The 21,170-nt window shown below is 44.8% G+C and overlaps 1 protein-coding gene across 1 annotated transcript in view; it reads right to left on the bottom strand.

Moving 5' to 3' along the window:
* Positions 1 to 1,777: 1,777 nt before the first annotated feature.
* Snx19 (sorting nexin 19) overlaps positions 1,778 to 21,170 on the bottom strand; it is a 38,356-nt gene continuing 18,963 nt past the window's right edge. The window contains exons 9-11 of the mRNA XM_051156109.1: positions 3,821 to 4,005; positions 2,910 to 2,997; positions 1,778 to 1,970 (exon numbers count right to left, since the gene is read on the bottom strand). Of these exons, the coding sequence (XP_051012066.1) occupies positions 1,838 to 1,970; positions 2,910 to 2,997; positions 3,821 to 4,005 (406 nt within the window). The 3' untranslated portion in view covers positions 1,778 to 1,837. The remainder of the gene's footprint in view (positions 1,971 to 2,909; positions 2,998 to 3,820; positions 4,006 to 21,170) is intronic.

Below are 21,170 nucleotides of genomic sequence, written 5' to 3'. Positions count from 1 at the left end.
AATATAGAGACGCTCTCTGGGTTGCAAGCATGACCAGATCCCTAGGCTTCATTGCCATGTGAACTCAGGGTGTGGTGGGTTATAACAGTGTTTTGTGCACATGTGCACGTGCACCAGGACTGGTAGGAGATTCAAATCGACATTGGTGGCTATGGGCATGTGGAGGGGTGGGTGCAAGGGAGAGAAGAATTCTAGAAATCAGGGTTGCTCACTCTACCAATACAGAATAAAGTGTCCCTGCCCCGGGAGCTGCAGCTCCAGCTCTAAGGTGTTCCCTGGAGCCATACCCCTAGCAGGTACTCAGAGGACAACATATTGCCTCTGCCTCTGAGGGCCAAGGGAAGGGGATACTTCAAGAACTTTGGGGTCATCAAGTCAAGCTTCAAGGCCAGAAAAGGCGAAGAAACTTCACCTCATTCACCTTTTTGCTTTTAGGCAAGAAGAGCATGCCAACCCTCCCAGTCATATCAGAGGGTAATGTACAGGTACAAGCCTCTCAGGACAGGAGAGCAACACAGTTTCACAACTTTTTTTCTATGAACAACTTTAATTGTGTTCTCATCACATACTTCAAGAGCCTGTGAAAACCTTGATGCTGGCTCTTGAGGCCTGCCCCCCTTCCCACCAGGCTTTCTTCATGACTCCCTGTGGTTTAGTGAAAGGGCTAGAGCCTCTCAGATGCTAATGAGCTGAGGGTTGGCTACAGTTTCCCACTGGTACCACTTGAAGGGCAACTAGCTACTAGTATGCATTTACTGGGCAGCAACCCTTCCCTTGTGACTTTCCCTCCCAACTCCCTTTTCTTCTAACAGTTGCTCTGAGTTGCTTCATCTTCCCAATGGATGTAGAGAATTCTGCTTTTAGTGCTGGACTCCTAAGGGCTAATTCAATCTTTAAGGAACAGAAAGTACATCTGTATCCTGCAAGTTTGCTAGAGTATGTGTTCAGAGTAAAGGATTCTTGCCAAAATCTTACAAAAGGACACCATTTATCCCTGCCTTCTACTCCATGTACCCCTCAGGCATGGAACAGTACTCTCCCTTTTCTTTGGAAATATGGAAGTTAACTATGGAACCTGCCATGCACTTTTGCTGAGACAGAGGGAAAGTTACAAATCCAAATTCCTTTGCTCTCGGGTAGGTGCTGGGAGGAAAGTTGAGGAAATTACTGTGTAATCCTTACAGGAAAGGGTGTGGGGAGGATTTGCCACAGTTTGACAGCATGCTTTGAAGCTTTCTGCATGGGAAAGTATAGCCACCCAAGAGGATGTGCCTGACATCCTCTAGAAGTCCCCCATGCCAGATAATAGCCAAAGAGCAAGAAGTCCCTTGAGACATACTTTCCTCCCCTCTTCTGGAATCGTTGGGAAACTAGGCAGGGTAAGGGAGTGATCCTGAATGAATGTTTAGTTTCCAGGTAGGAAAAGGGAGCTCAGGGGACGGTTTCTCCTCCCAGGAAATCTGGCTATAGTTTTTCTCCTGTACTACCCAATGCTTATGCATTGGTGGATTATGTGCACACATGTGCAGGGCCTTGCTGTTGGCAAACCATGGTGGGGAGAAAGCAAAGGAGAAGCCTCTGCTTTCCAACTTCTGTTCCCAAAGAAACAAGACCTCCTCTCCAGCAGCAATCCACATGCTACAAGACTATGGAAACAGATACACATACAGTCGGCTATATGGCCCTGTCACACGTTACCAAGGGAGACCTGGTAGGAGAAGTGAGCCACTGAGATGGAGGCCAGCTGAGCTAGCCTAGCTCCAGAGGGAGAGGGCGGTCTCTGAGAGGGTGAACAGTTCTCTTCTTCAGGCCTTTGGAGACTGTGAATAACTTCTAGCTAAGTGGGAACAGTCATCTTCTTGAGGTTGCCTGGGGAATCTGAGGCTGAGGTGGTTGGGGTAGACTCCTCAACAGAAGCACTGAGGTCCAAGAACTCCAGGATGATGTCTCCAAGGCAGTAAACCAAATGTCTGAAACAAATGCACAGAACAACCAACTGAGAAGAGGACCTGCCTTACAGAGCTGCAGAGTGTGTAAGGCAGCGGCCAGGAGTCAATGCCTATTGCACTACTGAAAGCTACAGCTTAACAAAGACAAGGCCAGCACTTGAGGGCAGACTGGGTAAAATGGCATTCTCTACAGTTAGGCCAGCACATCAGCATGACTGTAAGGAATTGAGAAGGATTGCTGTGATGTCAGATCACAGTTGCCTGTGGCTTGTGAAGGCCTGGGACTGCTCTCCATGAACTGGATCCTTAGGACTGAGGGTTGAGAGATTAGACCTACTGGTGTAGGCCTGGGGCTGCGGGGACAGGCGCAAGGACACTTGATACTTTCCTGAAGACCTCCTGCCTTAGAGATGGAACCTAGCTCTTCTGAAATGTTCGACCTTCTAGTCCCTTTATAGGATTCCACTCGTATTATCTCTTCTATATCCTGTTATACAATGACAATTTCTGATCTCAATACTAATCTCAGCTTTGCTGTGATGCTGAGAAGCTGTGTTGAAAGTCATCACATAGCCTGACCTACAAAGGCCAGGGTATGTTCCTGCCACAGGGACTTGCAGATGCTGGGGAAAACCATTGAGCACACTTCTTCAGTATAGTGCTGAAGTGCTAATGTAATTGTGTCAAAAGTGTGGCGTTTTATGACATTTAGTCACAAGAACTATTCTTGCATGGAGCTGAACAGGGCATTCTTAGTGGCTCATGCTAGGGTCTGAACTGAATTCTCCAAGATGCAAACAGTGGCTGGTCCTCCAGCAGCTTAGCACCATGAAGCCACCTGCTCAGAAGGTGGCAGCATGGCTTCTACAGAATGTGAGCAGAATCTGGATCCTGGACCCTTGGTCAGCACAAGTCAAATGCAGTGGGCTCTGTGCTTATTAACTGCACGCTCCAGCCTACCTGTTGATGAGGGGATGTTGGAACGATTCCAGCACTAGACTCCAGCTCAGCCAGCACTTGTTCACCCCCAGGATTTCTACTAAAAAATCTGAAGGAAGAAAACAAATAGGACAGTTGTGTTACCATTTCAGCCTCCGAATCACAGAGGAGCATCTCCCGGAACTTCTGCCATCGCACAGGTTGGCTACTTCTGGAAGAGCCCTATGCTACACAGCCAAATAAAAACCCCCACAGAGCAGAGAAACATCACGAAAATATAGTTTTTAAGTATGTAACTAAGAAGGATCCTCAAGAAGGCTTTGCAACTTGCCACAAAGGTGCGGGGGCTGGCGGGAGTTGAAGTCACGGTTTAGGTTGGAAAAGGTAACTCACGCTGGTTGTCCACAGCTGAGTTCATTACTCTTCCTTGGTTACCACAGCCTCAGGCAATACCCTGCCTTCCCTGCCCTTGAAAAACAACACAAGAAAAAAAAAACCCTTCTCGGGCTGTGTTTTTTCTATTGCTAAGGACACAACTCATCAGGTATGAGCTCTGCAGGAGACACGATGCTCTCTATTTCTCAAACACCACGAGTTTGTAGAGAACCCGGCATTTTCACGTGTGGGAATGGTGCTGAGATCTGCTGTTGTAGTAGCAGCTTTCTCGGAACGACCCCAGTTTTAGATCCCCATGGCTGCAGAGCTGTCCCCTGGTGTCTGTGGTCCAGATGGTCCTTCTGCTCCCTTGCCATCACGTGAGTGAGAAGTAAGAGAGCCACAGCAGTGACCGTCTTTCCATCAGCTGGAGACATGGCTCAATGGGATATTAAGGGCCTTTCCAGAGATGAGGAAAGATGTCAGGTGGAGGTGACAGAGCAGGGTAGGAGAAAAATATATACATTGCCAGTATTACTGTCTCACTGGTCCATTACCTGGCAGGATACCCATCAAGCTCTGCAAAGCCTGCTTCTCAGTAGCTGCTTTCTGGGCCTGAGTCCTCCCAGGCCGTGGAAACTTGGGCAGCACTCCACCAGGCCAGATAGATTCCCGAAGAAGCCGGAGGTACTGTGCCCACCGCTGGGGACATGTTAGATTAGCCACCTGTACTTCTAGCCACCTGTGGTAGAAGAAAGAAGAAAGTTCAGAAAAGCCAGGCGTTTTCAAGGCAGTGGGCCAGATGTCTACCTTTCCTTTCAGACTCAAATATGAAGTAAGGGACAGTATTCACAAACATGGGCTCTGAGGTAACTAGGTCATGGGCCACAGCCCTTGTGAAGGTGACTGCTGCCCTTTCCAAAGAGACCCAAACCTCCAAACAGATGGTCCACCTTTTACCATGTAAGAACATAGGCAGGACACAGAGCCCCTGAATCAAAAGGCAGGCATACTACTGAGTCTGTCAGCACCTGGACTCTGACTTCTCAGCCCTGAGAAGGGTGGAAAGTGGATGTTTCTAAGCGTCTCTACATTTTCTTATAGTCATCCTAATGGACGGACAGAGCGTAACGCAGGTAAGCAGCCAGTCAGCACGGACCACCGTGATAGAAACCTAGCCACCTCAGCAACTGGGAGCACGCACACCATTTGAAGACAAGCACTGCAGAAAAGGGCAACGGGGCCCCTATTTTGGAGCAAGGATGCACCTGACTCCTCCATCTATCCTCTAGTGAGAACCACTGTGGCCTCGGTAACCTGTACACATTACCCAGGAATTAAGGCTTTTGTGACTTTCACACAATCTCTTACTCTCCCTCTTTGCCAATCTGGCATGGTCAGGGGGACCTGCATGGCCTCTGACCTGTCTTCAGGATGTCCTGTACCCACACATTGCTTCAAGTCTCTCTTCTCTGCATCTGTAAAGCCTCACTTAAACTGCTGCAGGAAATGCCCCTCGAGAGGCCCAGACAGAAGAGCTCTCCTCTGATGCCCCCCCCCTTGGCACCTGATGCTGTGGCAAAGGTGTGTGGCTAATATTTCACTCTGGAATATGACTTCCTTTCCCATGATTTATAGCTTTACTTTTTAACTAGACTGTCAGTACCACAAGAGTTCTATGTCTTGGACTTCTTGAGAATTCTCCAAAGTACCTTGTAGCTCAAGATATGTTTGTTGACCGACATCTGTTTTCGTGGTTATAAAGACTTTCCCCTTTGTTTTACTTTCGAACAAAAGTTAAGAAGCAGATAAGCAAATTCTGGAGAGCCGCTGAAAATCCAGGTGTGCTAACATTATTCTTTTTGTTTCTGTATGTTTTTAGTGTCACAGTCACTGTTGAGGCCTCTTTAGTACATATCTCCTTGGAGACTGGCATGGCTATGCTGGTCATAGATGGACCATCCAAGAAGACCACTTCTACTTACGTCCAGAGGATTGTTTGGGATCACATGGCATGGCAGTTCATGCCACTGTCCTTATATCCAAATTACTTGTCGTCCATCCAAGAGAAGAGGGGCCGACAGGGCAAACTTTATTTAACCTCCATTCTGTCAGACTGTCTGCATTCCACTCAAGCTGGGGATTCCAGTCCTGGGGGCTGCGATCCCCCAAGCCCAGGGCTCACAACCGATTCTAAGAATAGGAAGTCCAAAGGTAACAGCAGGGCAAGAATGGCAGGCATCGATAGAGATCAAGAGCGGCACAAAGCCGCTCTTGCCCAGAATAGCCAACAGGATCGCATCTGTTATTATTAGGGCCACAGCTCTTTTTCACAGGGCTGTTCATTCAGCAAGCTTAAGCCGCCTGGCAAGAGGGATCCAGTGGCACGAAGAATTCCTGTTCCTGTTTATAGCAGAGCAGCACCCAGGGGAGGTGGCTGCAATGACCTGATCAGGTTCTCTGCAGGGGATAAAGTGGCTCCAGGACTCCCTCTTCACGGAAAGCCACGTACACTTTGCACTTCTTACTAAGGTGAACCACGTGTGCTAGCTCTCATCTAAGTCTGGAGGGAATGGGCAAAGTCTTGCGAACAAGGATCTCTGAGGAGACTGGAGACTCTTTGCAAAAGATGCATTAACCAGGATGAAATTTAGCCCAGCTTCTCATTCACATCAGCATGAAATAAGCCAGTTTGCCTCTATTTCTGTCTTCTGGGGCTAGTGATGCAAGGATTCAAACTCTTCCAAGCAACCTCCGATCCATGTAATCTTTCCTTACACAAGAGTGCACCTGGGTACCTCAGCCATCTTCTGAGCATGGGTCAGAGGACAAGAGTTGGCTACTTTTGAGTCTATACTAATTTATTCAATAAGAATAGTACCTCCAATTTCATTATGCCAAGGGTGTCCTCTTTGTTTTCTTGCACAGGAAGTCAGCTTCTCATGCAGAGATATGGGTTACAAACAACTTTAGTATGTTGCAAAGCTCGAATGTATACAAGTCTGACTACAACTCTTCAAATGTGATGAACGTAGGGGAGAAGAATCAAAGTCCAAAAAGGCACAATTCAGCTCCTGGTGATGTGGCTGAGTTGGTGATTTAAATATGGGGAGACAAAGCAGCAGAACTGTCCTGTCGGTGAGAACTGGAAACTCCAAGCTAGAGGAACACAGTCAGTGGGCAGCAGGGCAAAGTTGAGGTACAGAGCTGATCTGCTGAAGGCTCTGAAGCCAACCCTAGGAGTGTCTGAAACAAGACTGGGGCATACTGGCAGAAACAGAAAAGAAATCAGGTCTACAGAGGGGAGGTGGCGGAGGTTCAAGAGTGGATCTTACAAGCCACATGGCTTTCATGTGACTTAAACACTTGCTCTTTCCAGAATTTCCCTCTTGTCCAGGTGGTTTTCCCTGCAGTGCTGTTTTCCCCAGCCCTGACTCACTTTCTGGTCCCCGTCAACAATTCCTGAGCTGGAGGCTAGGGTGGCAGCTCATCATGAACAATGAGTACTGGAGTTAGCGTTACAGGAGGTTGGGAGCCACCTACCATGATCCTCTGGGAGAGCATTAAGTTCTCTTGACTGGTGAGCCATCTTTCCAGCCTTGTCTTATTCTATTCTTAACACAGGAATGGAAAGGTTAAAAGGAGATCTGTATTTTTACAGCTCCCTTAAAGTAAAGGGATGGGACTGATGTACTGTATAGGGTTTTCTAGACTCATGTAACCAGACTGACCATGAACTTGTCATCTTCCTACCTTTACCCTCTGATGCTGGGATTATGGGAGTGTGCCACCATAGCCCACTCACTCACCCTTGGGCTAACCTCAATCTAAAGTTTCAAGGTGGCTATAAACACACACATCTCTTCACTAGTTATCAGAAGTCACTTCTGCTGCATCATTTACTAACACAAATACTATTGTTTACGTAACCCAAGACGTATGAAGTAAACACACTAAAATAAACGGCAGAGAATAGTCTCCAGCAGCACTGGTTTTATTTCTCATCACTATTCCAGGTCTGATATTTGATTTAGAGAGGTCTTTTTCTGTCACTCTACCTTGATCCCTTCAACACCCAACCCCCACTCACAAGCATAATCTGTTAAGCCATCTCTGAATGGAAGCCTTATTAGGAGACTCCAGAACAACAAATAACATGACCAAAATTCAAAACAAAATAAAGCAACAGGAACAAAAAAGGACAAACAATAGGCTGCACTGGGACAGCTGGGACACTGGAGGGGCTCCTGCTATGCCAGGAATAAAGGAGTATGTGAAAATTAGGGCTTGCACTTACAGAGGAATGCACGTGACTCCATGTTCAGGAGAACCTGGTCTGAAATAGTTACAAATAGAGAAATGGAGTAGGGCCTAAAGCAGAGACGGTTTAATACCAGGGCTTAGAATGGCACATCAAGGTTAGTAGAAGGTCACTTCCCATCCAAACAGCAGAATCAAGTCTCACAAGGGAGGGGAGAAGACACCGGAGACCATGTTTAACGGAAGGAGTTGAGTTCCCTCTCTTTTCTTGCCTAAGAGAGCTGCAGGCTTAGTGAGAAAGGTCCTGGATTGATGTGGCTTACACAGATGAGAAATGACTGTGGAGTCATCATGAACTAGAAAATATGTGTAATAGTAATATCCTAACAAAGATTCCCAGGGTATTCTAAATGACAGAAAATAACAGCTCTCTTAATTATCTACCGGGCTGTACCTCAGCCCAAGAAGATGATGTTTCAACCTCATTGTAAGATACCAAATAAATACAGTTCAAAGAAAAGAGAGGAAAAGAACAACAAAAAGACGGTCAGGTTAAAGCTGGCCTTTGATGACCTGCCTTTCTGGATGTGGACATCTGTCTACCATTTGAAAGCGACTCATCTTATGACCCTTGGAGTGAGGTTTTCAGCCATACTACTTCCTGACGGCTTGACTGCTAATTCTTCACAGTGAGGGGCTGTTCTGCACATTAGGAACTGTTAAACTAATATCTCAGTCCTTCTACCTTAACTAGATGGTATCTATGACAACTAAAAGTATCTCCAGACATTGCCACACGTCCCTGGAGAATAAAGTGGCTTTGGCTGAGAATTACTACCCTAGACTTAGGGTCTTTTAGATCCAATGCATCCTGTTACTTTCACAGTGATTTCTAAAGGCTTGGCAGTTAAACACAATATACTCTAAATTATGGCTGGACATCATTAGAGAATATGTGTTATCATTTGTATCAACGATTTAAGAAGTCTAAAGAGAAACTGAATAGAAAATATATAAGTGCATTATACACATAAAATACTTTTGTTTCTTAAGCATGCATGTGCCTATGAATATATATATATATATATATTAAATATGCACGTATACCTGTATGCATGCTGTACATATGTGCACTCAGTAAAAAGTTTCAATATAAAATTTGACTCTTACCACGGACAGAAGTTTTCAGACATTTTAATAGGATAATACAGTATAATGGACTGGGAATTTTGAGACACCCAAGCTATTTTTCATTTCCTAGAGACACTGGCCACCTCATGCTACCCTGCAAGTTACATACTTAGCACACTGAGCACTGGCTCACTGCTCAGGAGCACCAGTCTCTAGAGTGGGAGAGAAGGCAGGCCCTGGGGAAGCACAGCGGGGACCTGGCCTTTCCCATTAAGTAGGTTGCTTTGGCCGATGTCACACTTGATAAAGCAGCTTCTTTCCCTCTGACTCCTTCCTCAGCCCCCTTTCCTGCCATGGCCCCTTCTTGTGTTTACTCACAAGCCCTGCCTTCAGCTGGCAGTTTTACTCTTCTCAGTCTGATAAGCAGCCAGGCCCAAGTTCCTCAGCTGTGTCTGAGAAAGTTCAACAGTGCTGCCCCCTGACTGTGTATTTAGGTCACCATCCTTTCCTGTCCTCTATGGGAGAAGAATGAGGAGGAAATGAGCTCCGAGGGCGAGAATCCCCAGCTTCTTCTGCCATGTGCCTATTGTGGAATCTAAATTAGCTTACAAAGTATGTACAAGCCTTCTGTGACTTTGCTTTTGTGTTTAGATCCATGCTTCATGGGTCCACATCTCAAAGGCACGTCCTTCAAAACAAGACTTAATCCTCCTAAACACTACAAGTGAAGAGTCTGGGATTAAAGGCATGTGCAACATGCCTGGCTACAACTGAAGAATCTGGTTTCTTACTTTTATATCTAGTGCAAATAGGCAATGATTTTATAAAAAATATTTTTAACAATTCTTTGAGAATTATAGGCAATATGTACATTATTAGATTTACTTTATGCATATAGGTGTATTTCCTCCATGTATATCTGTGCACCACATTCATGGCTGGTATCTGCAGAGGCCAGGAGAGAATGTCATATCCACTAGGACTGGCATTATCATCACGTAGGTGCTGCGAATCAAACCCAGGACTTCTGGAAGAGCAGCAAGTGCTCTTAGCCTTGGAGCTATTTCTCCAGACCCAAGCAGCCATTGTTTTTGCTTTTTATTGGGAATCCTTAAGTCAGAGATGCTAACTTAATATGCATTGAGAATGCAAGGATCTTAAGTGAGGAACTCCCAGAAATCTTATGTTGAGCCATAGAGGTGACCTTTCTCACTCTCGCCAAGTCTACACATGGGCATGCCGAGAACAATGAGATGCCTTTGCAAGAGGCGGGTTACAGAAGAACTGGAAGGGAACTTATCCTATCCTATTCAACCGCCTTCCAAAGCAGGGACACTCTGTAAGTTTAAGGAATAAACAAGGCTTGTCTTTTGAGTCTAGAAATAGGTATTTATTTTACTTCTGCCATTCATTAGCAATGTGACCTTAGGGAAGCTTAATTAAAGGTATAATTTTAGTATATTAAAAGTACTCTTTAAATATTGTCTCCTTGTAAATTCTAGTCACTTGTTTTAGTTCTACCCTCTGGATTAACAAGTAAATCTATCTCTAAAGAATGTACATTACAGTTTTAATTCAGTAATCATTCATCTCTTACATTTCTATTATAAGCTATATGTACTTGACTCTTCTAGCCTCAAAGTTAGGTACCCATAAGCCACTTGATGATGTTTTGAATGATGGAGAAAATGGACTTCTCATCCTGACTCATCTTCTGGATTTGTGCTGCGTCATGATTCATTTCTTAGAGTGCCCAGAACCAAACGTGCCTGAGAAGTGACCTGAGCAGAGTATGCTGGGAGCAGAGCTGCCTTTGATTTAGATGCTCTATGTCAGCTGTGACAGTCCAAGACTTCTGGGCATACCCAAAAAGCACCAATTGACACTGTGTTTTCAGTCAGTTGAAACTATAAGTGGACATATGTACCTTTAAAAACATCCACAGCCTTAAGCTGTAATTGTGTAATACAGACATGTAGTATTCAGGAATGGTAGTACACGCCTATAATGCTAGAACCAGATAGGATTGGAAGCCCCAGGTCAATCTGAACTATACAGAGAGACCCTGTTTCAAAGAACCAAAAAGAAGAAAACTCAACAACAATGTCACCACCACCAACAAAACACCTAAATATTAGCTTATATGTATCTCATCCAAATTCTATTTTGTCATCTTAGATAATAATACCAAGCTTTCATATCTTTTTGAATTCACATTTTGTCATTCCTCTAGGGTTGAGTTGCTTCCAAAGTTACTGATGAAAGAAACACTGAAGAGAAGAAAGGGAGGAACAATGCTCCACCCAGTGCCTCCCTCCTCCCCGCACCTCTCCCCGTCTCTGTGTCTCCCTCTGTCTTTGTCTCTCTGTCTTTGTCTCTCTGTCTCTGTCTCTCTCTCCTCTCTGTCTCTCTGTCTCTGTCTCTGTCTCTGTCTCTGTCTCTCTCTCTCTCTCTCTCTCTCTCTCTCTCTCTCTCTGTGTGTGTGTGTGTGTGTGTGTGTGTGTGTGTGTGTGTGTGTGCAAAACCCACTTGAACTAGCCACAAACAACTTTAAAGTGCTAATTGATCCTGGTTAAGTATGTTCATCTTAATCTATAGGCATATTGTAGCAAACAAACAACTGCTGAAATACAAACATAGGTAACCATCACCTTTTCCTTTCATAATCCTGTCAAAGAAGCTACCATAACCAGCCAGGGAATGTTCCCTACGGAGTCCATCCCATTATCTTGGACTCACTGTTTCCTTTCCTGAGTGTTCAGATAACATCTATTCCATAATGTGTTTCAGAAACTTCCAAAGATAGATGTCAGGGCCCATAACCTTTATCCACTTTTTTTTTTTTTAAAGGTAAGGCCATTTGTCCATGTGCAATAAAGCTCCAAATGATCACAAATGATCATTTTTTATGGACCCTGAATCTCTAGTGGCAAATATAAATTCATCTAGTCTCATAGACTGGGTTCATCTATGGTAGGTACCTGGATTTGAAACTGGTAAAGCAAGTTGTGGTGGTACATGGAGGAAGCAACTGCTGAAAAGGAGGAGTGGAGGGGGTTACAAGGTGCAGGTTAGCTGAGCTGTGTCTATGGCCTGGAAACACAGCTCAGGGGTAGAAGCTTGTATATCATATGCATGGCCTGGGTTCAACTCCTAGTACAAAAACAAAACACACAAAAGACTTTAAATACTGTATCATTATTATTTCCATTTTTACTATAATCTTCAATTCTATCTTCATCATGTTCATTCATTCTTATTGTTCATTTTCCTTTCAAAGAAACCAAAACAGTAATTACACAGCCTAGAATATAGACCCACTTGTTTGTTGTGAGTGAATATATGCTTTCTCAATGGAAGCATCTATTCCAAATGATCAGTGTGGCTTTGAAATCAATTGCTGGCTCTTTTAAGGAGCATTCTTTCCTAATATTTAGTTACAGCCTTAGCTCCTTCTGCACATTAGTGTGCTAGCCAGTCACTGTTTTTATCAGGTACATTACTACTTGATCTGAATTATTCAGTCTATATCCCCTCTCTATCTGATCTCAATATCTATCTTGATCTCGCTAGATGCTGATTCTTCTATTTTCCCTCATTGGACTTGCGTGTTTAATTTGTTCACATACTTAAGGAACCTGTGTACTGACATAGTCTCATATAAGTGCCAAAAGAGTATGATGTGTGACTCAGAGAGCAAACATCTGACTTACTCATTAGGCTATTTCCTGGAGCATTTAGCCTAATAGTGACACACACAGTAAACTGTCTACTATCTAACTCAGTTCTGTCCTAGAACTTTCAAGAATGCTTCTGGTGCCAATATTTCAATTCCATTGGCTATGTAGCTCATAAAGCAGTAGGCTTTGAAAAATCTCACTCTGTTTTTTTTTTTTTTTTTTTTTTTTATGAATCTTAGTGTCTCTCATCCATTTCTGATTTTCCAAATGAAGCAACTCTTTTCCAGTTTTTACTTTATCTATCACCTTCAACTTCTTCCTTGTCCTTGAGTGACAGTCTCCTACAGAGTAAATATAGACTTTCTTTCTATACTTTCTGAAATCTCTGGTCAGAATCCAACATGAGTTACCACAGACTATGGCACCGAACATAAACTGGGTGTGGTGATACATACTTGTAACCCCACCATTCAAGAGGTGGAGGGAACAGGATCAGACCTTCCAGGTTATTCTCAGCTACGCACTGAGGGCAGCCTGGGAAACATGAAACCCTACCTCAAACAAACAAATAAACAAGCAATTCAAAAAAACAAAAACTAAAGGCGGACTTACAGGCAAATATATTATCTAGGCCTTACATTTTCTATTTACAGTCTAGTAATTATTAGAGACAGAGCCTGTGCTTCTTCAAGTGTGTTCTCTTGCATTCAAGTCAGAGCTGCTGAGTTAGACAGTGCCAGTCTTTCAGACACCATCGGATACATTGTTCAGAATGATTTTGTCATTCTATTTGTTATAGTCTCAACCCACAAGGCAGAATCTCTGGGAAAGTCATTCTTGACTTCTTCTTGTCCTTGACCCCAATCCAACAGCACACCCTACCACTTCAACATGTCACAAACCTATCGCAGTGGCCAAAGCTGAGCTTCTCAACTTTCATCCCTTTCAGTTTAACTCTTCCTAGTTTGTCTCCCTGGCTCCAACTTTGCCCCTTTCCATTCATCGTCTACAGCATCATTAAAGTGATTTTTCCAAATTGCCAACATGGTCATGTCACCATGATGAATGCTTGTTAACTGTATCTCATCAAGTGGTACACAGATGCTATGTTCTTCCTGAGACTCCGTGGGAGTGAGCTTTCATCCATCTTGCATGTGGTACACTCCAAACCATTTAGCTCCCTTGAGAACCAAAGATGGGCCACACTCTTTCTGTTCTGCTTTGATGCTCTGCACCTTCACATCTGATGTCAACTCTCCTCATTCTTGAAGTTCTGTTTCCACTTTCACCTGGTCTGGAGGCCTTCTCTGCGCTTCTCACAAATGACTGCTTAGGCTTTCTCTGAGTCACACAGAATTCCATTATAAAAGCCTTAGTTTTACTCTACTCCTCATTTATAAGTTTGCACCTCTTATTGTATATTCAACTTCCCACTGTGGGAACTTGGGGTCTTTTTAATGTATTTTTAATTACTACCCTTGAAACAGAGTAGCTGAGCAGTAAGTAGCAGTTCATACATGTTGTAATGTGAAAATTTCTAGTTATAAGATTATGGCCACAGGTCAAAACAAATTCTGTACAAAGCATACACCTCAATATATTTAAAGAAGAAAACAAGTGGCAAGCTTTTAATTATCCATTCTTATGGCAAAGGAGACCATGAAGAGATTTAAAACACTATGGACAAGATGAAATATGGCAGGATGAACCTGTAACGCCAGCACTTCAGGCTGAGGCAAGAGGTGCACCACTGAGGCCAACCTGGGCTACAAAGGTGAGACTGTCTCAAAACAAATAAACAAGCCAAGGGCATGGTGACATTCACTCGCAACCCAGAAGATTGCAACTACAAGGTTGAACTACAAGGATCAAGAGGTTGAAGCTAGTATGGGCTACATAATGAGCCCTTGGTATGAAAAACAAAACAAAAAACAAGCAAACAAAACCCCCAAACAACAGACCACCAACCAACCAAAACAAAGCAAACACTGCAGCAGACTAAGTACAATATAAAAACACTTTGTATTTGCATTTCATGTTTGTATTTGCATAAACATCAGTCCATAAACCTTAGATTTCCTTTCCTAATAACGACTTTTTTGAAAGCTAACAATCAAATTAAAATGTGGGACGATAACCAGCTGCATGGTGATGCTGTCAGGAGTGAGTTGGTAACAAGTCAGCTAATGTGGAATGAAGACCTTATCATGAATAATGCATGCAATGGCAAGTCACACGCACTGACGCATCCCGTTGGAAGGGACAGGGCTGAAGGGCAAGGGGTAGTGGCCAGCCACGGCTTCTTTCTGCACACTGTGAATCTCAGGAAAGGGAGACAAGTGCCTAGGCTTCTGTGAATGTTTTTGGAAATAGGGCCCAGTGCAGAAAGGGTTGAAAGTCAAACACAAGAGAGAACGGTCTATGATGACTAAGCCACCCTGTGTTTTGGGAAGTGTCTCTGATGGATGGAACACCACCAAGCTGCTTCCAACCCGTTGGGTTTTTTGTTTTGTTTTGTTTTGTTTTTAAATTAGAAAGAAGAGAAGAATGTAGCAGGATGCGGGTGGGTGGGGACACAGACAAATATCAAAAGTTGGCTCCCCTCCTAACAAATACAGCATGGAATGGAAACACTTGTAGATTATGAGTTCTGGGAGAAAGAAGACTTAGTGCCATGGGTGATCTCCACACATTTGTTCGCGATTTGGACACTGTGACTCTGTTAAGACTTTAATTTGAAAGCTTATTACACAAATCTAGTGTGCCCCTGAAGACAGTCAAGCCCTCCCCTGCCACCATTGGTTAGTAACACACAGCATAACCTCAAACACCTCTGACTGGCTTGACCAGTTAGAGTTAATTAAAAGGTGAACTGAGCATTAAAAGCTGAATGAACTCAGTTTAGGCATCCTTCTTTTTAAAAGAGGAGGATGCCTATGTTGTCTGCTTCACAAAGTTATCAAGATCAAGTGAGAAAGATGGAAAATGAAGGTGTGTTTGAGGAGACCGTGTGTGCGCGTGTGACCTCTCCCTACCAGATCCAGAGAGCAGGGCAGCAGAAGACAGTGAGCTTTCCACTTCATGCCTTAGTTTCCCTCCTTCCCAGCAGGCTCATGGAAACAAAGTCAGAAACTGTAAGCCACTGGTCCAGAGAACTAACTGGACTGGAGAGAAGCCAGTGGAGTTAGGGCTAACACAACAGTTATGTCACAATCCTGCCAAAGCGTAACCTCTGTGTACTAAGCAGGATACTTTCATTATAGCACCAGAGGCCCCACAATGCCCCTTTCCCTCTCCCTAGACCCATGTGAACTGCAGGTCTGGCTCATTCACAGTCTCCAGGTAGTTATCCCGAGCCTGCCTCGGCTGAAGAGGGGAAGGTAATTAAAAGGGCCACCCATTCAGAAGATTATTGAGTCAGCCCCAGGGAAAGGGCAGTGAAGGGCATTTAGTTCTTAGCTCTGGAGCACCAGGAAGAAAGGCAAAACACAAAGCAAGAGAGGCAGTAATTTAGTGGTTGTCTTGACAACCAGGGCCCATTTTGTTTTGGTGACTTTAACTCACTGGGAGTGCTTCCCTCTTGGCTGAGGGCAGAGTCAACATGGCAGGGAAGGAGAAAGGATGCAGAGGGAGAAGAGGCAGGCCACTATGGGTTCTTTATTCAGGAAGGGCCCATTCCCAAAGTCCCTACATTGGGACTGCCAGTGTGAGAGTGTGCTCAGGCACAATAGGGAAGAGAATTACCTGAGATCCTGTTAAACAAGCAGACAGAGCAGGGCTTCAAGTCGGGCTACAGAAGGCTGGAAAAGGCCAGTGCTGAGGACAGAGGACCAACAGAAGAAGCGGATGTCCAAGAGAAAGAAAGAGGAGAGTGACCCAGCGGCGGGAAGCCAGAGGGAAGGACCTGTGGTCTGGATGGGGAGTCACCTGCTGTGGGAGCTAACTACTGGCATTGGCCTTCCTGTCTTTAGGATGATTTTTCAAAACCTCAAGTCAGTTTTCAAAACCTCAAGTCGAAGGCTGTCCTGACACACAGGAGAGATACTCAGGGTCCAAGGACAGCACTATGGCAGCTCCAGGGTCTCTGCATAGTGGGAACTCTGCGAGAACCATCTGCAGTTAGGGAGCAGGAGGAAGTAATGCAAAAGCTAGGCGAGAAAAGAAGGCACAGGGAGAGAAGAAGGTGCTGTCAGGGGCTGATCTTGGTGCTGCCCCTCCTTGGTGAGTCTCCCTCCCAGGAAGCCTTAATTCTCCATGGGAACTACAACCCACTACTGCTGGCACTCCCTTGGAGTGAGACTAAAGCATAGCCCTTACAGTGCACACTGCTCCTCCCCGCTCCAGTGTCAAGCTCTCTTCCTCTACAGGGCACTTGACGGAATTTTAAGGACCCAGGAAAGATCAGATTGGAGCTGCAGGTGTAGTTCAGTGGCCAAGCATTTGACTAGCATGTGTGTGTGGGGGGGGGCAGGGAGGGAGGGGGCACAGCTGTCTCAGGCCTAATCCCTAGCACCTGGGGGAGGGAGGAACCAAAACTGAGTATTAGCATTGAATGCTTCTCTAAGGCAAGCTAAGAGCAGTAAGGCACAGGAACTCAATGCTGGGAGAAACAGGAAATGTCCATGGTTTTGTCTTAAGTTGCTAAGGCTCCTAGTATCCGGGCAGTCTGGCCCTGATGGTCTCTAGCCAGATGTATCATTGTGGGTATCTGAGGCTTTGGGATCCAAAGGGCCTGAATATGGGCTATCTCATAGAGCACTGGCAAAATCCTTCCAGTGCTAGCTCCTTATTACCACAGACTTCTAGTTCATTCTGTTCTGAACGCATCAGTCCCAGCACTGAACTCTTCAAGGATGGAACTCACTGAAAAGGCCATTTCTGACAGGACTGACGAGGGACCAACAGCATGCTGAGGACCCATCAGATCAGGGGGTGTGAGAGATGAGAGAAACTCAGCCTGTCTATGTCACCGGCACCATGGAGTGGCTTCTGAAGTATGGAGCAAGGCTTGGGCATCATCACCACCAGGGCAGGAGAACTGCTATTGCAAAACAAGTCTTCCTCAAAGGTGAATGGGCATTTTTTAACCCGCAGCGCCACCTGGTGCCTACAGGGAGAATTCCAGTGCTAATTTTTCAAGCCACAGACAAGCACTAGTCCATGCATAGCCAGGTTAAAAACATTCGAAATTAATGTTAAGAATTTAAAAGTATACATAATATACTCAGTTTATGCTCACTGCTACACATTTTAAATACTACTTAGCTTAAATGATAACTGCTGTATAAATCTAGCCCCAAACACATACCTTCCTCTACAAAGCCTCTCTAAAAGTTATTCCACATTAGCTTTCCCCTAAACAACCTCCATTCAATGAGCAACTTAGACAAAGTAAAGTTAAATACTTGCTTTCTAAGTCACACAGATAGTGAGGCACATGGCAGGATTTAAGTTTGGATCTGTCTGGTTTCAATGCCCACATATCTTTCTATGTGGAAAGGGGGTAGGGGACGGGCACAGACAGCATGCTTCCAGGAGCATAAGCTCAGCAGGTCCTCACAGTGGGGCCAAGGTGCTGATTGGAAAACAAAATGGTACTGCTGTGGTAGATAGCCTGTGAGTAGGCACAACCATGGCTCTGGGTATTGGAGCTGCCCAGTTTATCAGCTGGGGACAGCCTGTGGGGAAAGGCTGGGGGACTTTGTTTCTTAGGGTGCCCTTGCCCCTAACACTACTGGCGATGCTTGGAGTTCTCACTAGTGATGAGAGAGACTGGGACGAGTGGATTGCATAGCTCTTACTTGACATAGTCTCAGCCAGGGTCTTCTCTGTGTCGGAGGAGGCATTTGAGACACAATTGTGACTAAGAAAGAGTCTTTGCCCTCAAGAACCTTACACAGTCTAAAGCTGTTGTCAAAACCTCAGACTCTCAGATTCTTGTTTATAGTTGCAGGTAGACAACAGCTACAATAATGTAGCTTGGGAAATGACAGTTTCTTTGGGTTTAAATGTCTCAGTATTCTGCTTCCCCCCTTCATTTTATAAAGACTAGTGCTGTACTTCTATTAGAATATATGAGGATTTAAGAACATAAACTACACAGAACAGCGAACACACAATTCACAGGCAGAAGGTAATCAGTTACAGCACATCTATTACAATGTTAAAGGCATGTTAAATGGAGGTTCTCACATAACAGCACAGGGCATGGTGTCTTTAACATAATATGAATTTAGAGCAAGTGACACCCTCCAAATGCAAGGCAGACCACGAGTATGCTAGAGTGGCCCCTGGCCGAGCCACAAAGGGCCTCCCTTTAACATGCCTAGTGGAAGAGACATGTCGCGAAGCATTACTTCACCCCAAGAGGACACAATACCATATGAGCAAAGCCGTCAGTGCACAGACCCTCTAATTTCAGCACTTTAAAAAACAGCCCAAGTGAATAATGACCCTTTTCGGCCAGCAATAACCTGACACAAGAGACTGAAGACTTACTTGAGGCGAAGGATCTGCTGCTCTTGCACAAGCACAAAAGCACGTGCTTTTTCTAGAGGAGCTGTGAGAGGAAGCCATCGGGTGTGAGGCAGAGCGTGGCCCTGGGGCTGTGCTGGAAGGAGTGAGGTCAGAGTAAAGGGACACAGCCCTGCTGTCTCCCGTGACTCTCAGTTGTTTTGCTAGTCTTTCTCTAGCTGTGGACAGGGCGTGGAAGAGAAACACTAGGAAGGACTAACCTCTGGCTTAAGAATAAAGTCAGAGCCTGTGGTGCAAACGAATGGATGTGGTACCTTCAGACGCATCTGACCCAGAGACCAGTCTGGGAACAACTAAAGACGGGGCAGGACTAAAACCCTGGGACTTAGTGGGGCAGACCTTGGTGCGTAGTGTTCTGTGGGGAAGCTTGTACAAAAGGGAGGAAGGCGGTGGGAGTGGGAGCAGTGTTTGGGCAGGGAAGCAGGGTGGCTGTGATCTGGCATATTCTGTCTGAATGTCAGCTTTTCCCTTGTGAGATGTGAACATGCACGCCTATCTGACAGAGCTGCGCATTGGCACATACAGTAAGTAGGCTTACCTGTATAGAGAGTATGTAAGTAATGGCAGTTCCTTTCCTGTTCTAACTGCCTGTGTCCTGTTGGTGGCAGGTCTTGAGTTCCCCTTAAGAAATAACTAATGTCTTAGTTTACATTCCCACCAGCAATGAAGGAGTGTTCCTCTTTCTCCACATCCTCGCCAGCATGTGGTGTCACTTGATTTTTTGATCTTAGCCATTATGATGGGTGTAAGATGGAATCTCAGAGTCGTTTTGATTTGCATTTCTCTGATGACTAATGATGTTGAACATTTCTTTGTTTCTCAGCCATTTGATATTCCTCTGTTGTGAAGTCTCTGTTTAGTTCTGAGCCCCATTTCTCAAATGGGTTATTTGGTTTGGTGATGTTTAATTTCTTGAGTTCTTTATATAGTTTGGATATTAGACCTTTGGAAATCTATCTGGTTCTATTTCAGAAAAATGGAAACAGGGCTTCCTCAAGACCCAGCTATTCCATTCCTTGGAATATACCCAGAAGAAGCTCCAGCACACAACAGGGACATATGCTCAACCATGTTCATAGCAGCCTTATTCATAATAGCCAGAACATGGAAACAGCCCAAGTGTCCCTCAGTAGAAGATTGGATAAAGAAACTGTGGTACATTTACACTATGGAATACTACTCAGCTATTAAAAACAAGGAATTCCCAAAATTTGTGAACAAATGGATTGAACTAGAAATGATCATGAGTGAGTTAACCCAGAAGCAGAAAGAGTCAAATGGTATATACTCACTTATACATGCCAAGGGGCATGTCCCATGAAAGTCTTCACTTATCAGGAAAGTGGGATGGAGTGGAGGACATCCTGTTGGGACTTTAGGTGAGAGAAGCAAGGGAGAATGGGGAAATAGGAGGATTCAGAGGGTCCTAGAAACCTACAAGAAGAACATTATGATGGGCAGATCTGGGCCCAGGGGACCTGCTCAAACTACGACACCAGCCAAGGAATATACGTGCAGTAAACATCGAACCCCGACCCAGATCTAGCCAATGGACAGGACATTCTCCACAGTTGAGGGGAGAGTGGGGGCTGAGAGTGGTGCCCCATATTTGACCATGTCCCCTGGATGGGTAGGCCTGGTGGCACTCAGAGGAAGGATAGCAGGCTACCAAGAAGAAACTTGATACCCTATGAGCATATACAGGGGGAGGAGGTCCCCCTCAGTCACAGTCATAGGGGAGTAAGGGGGAAATGGGAGGGAGGGAGGATGGGAGGATACAAGGGATGGGATAACTATTGAGATGTAAAATGAATGAATGAAATTTTTTTTAAAAAAGAAATAACTAATGTCACAAAGGCCCCTTAGGCTGTTACATACACACACCTGCTGAGAAAGACACCTTGAGTGGAGTTCTACCCAGATAACACCTATGACTCTGGAATGACTTAAGAGTGGCAGAAGGAGTGTTCACATCAGCCACTACCAATTGTCCTCAGGAGACATGGGTATCCCATTGGGTAGCCCACACTCTCCAATGGTCCCTCTCTGCCGCCACCTTCTGGACTTTCTTGGAAGGTGGTTTGTTGAGTAATACTTTTCCTAAGAGGACTCCATGGCCTAGCACAAGCTCTAGAAATTGTCATTTAATATTTAATTTTCTCCTAGGTTTACTGCTTATTGGATTTCTTCAACCTGCATACTTTCTTCTTCTCTTTGCTATACTTACTGACTTTATGTATTATTTTACTCCCCTCTACTCTCAGGCCACAGAAACTTTCCCCTCACTATGTGAGGTAATTCC

Source organism: Acomys russatus, chromosome 14, assembly GCF_903995435.1.
Source record: "Acomys russatus chromosome 14, mAcoRus1.1, whole genome shotgun sequence".
NCBI lineage: Eukaryota > Metazoa > Chordata > Mammalia > Rodentia > Muridae > Acomys > Acomys russatus.
Note: the sequence above shows the minus strand (reverse complement) of the source record. Positions and strands in the feature narration are given on the sequence as shown.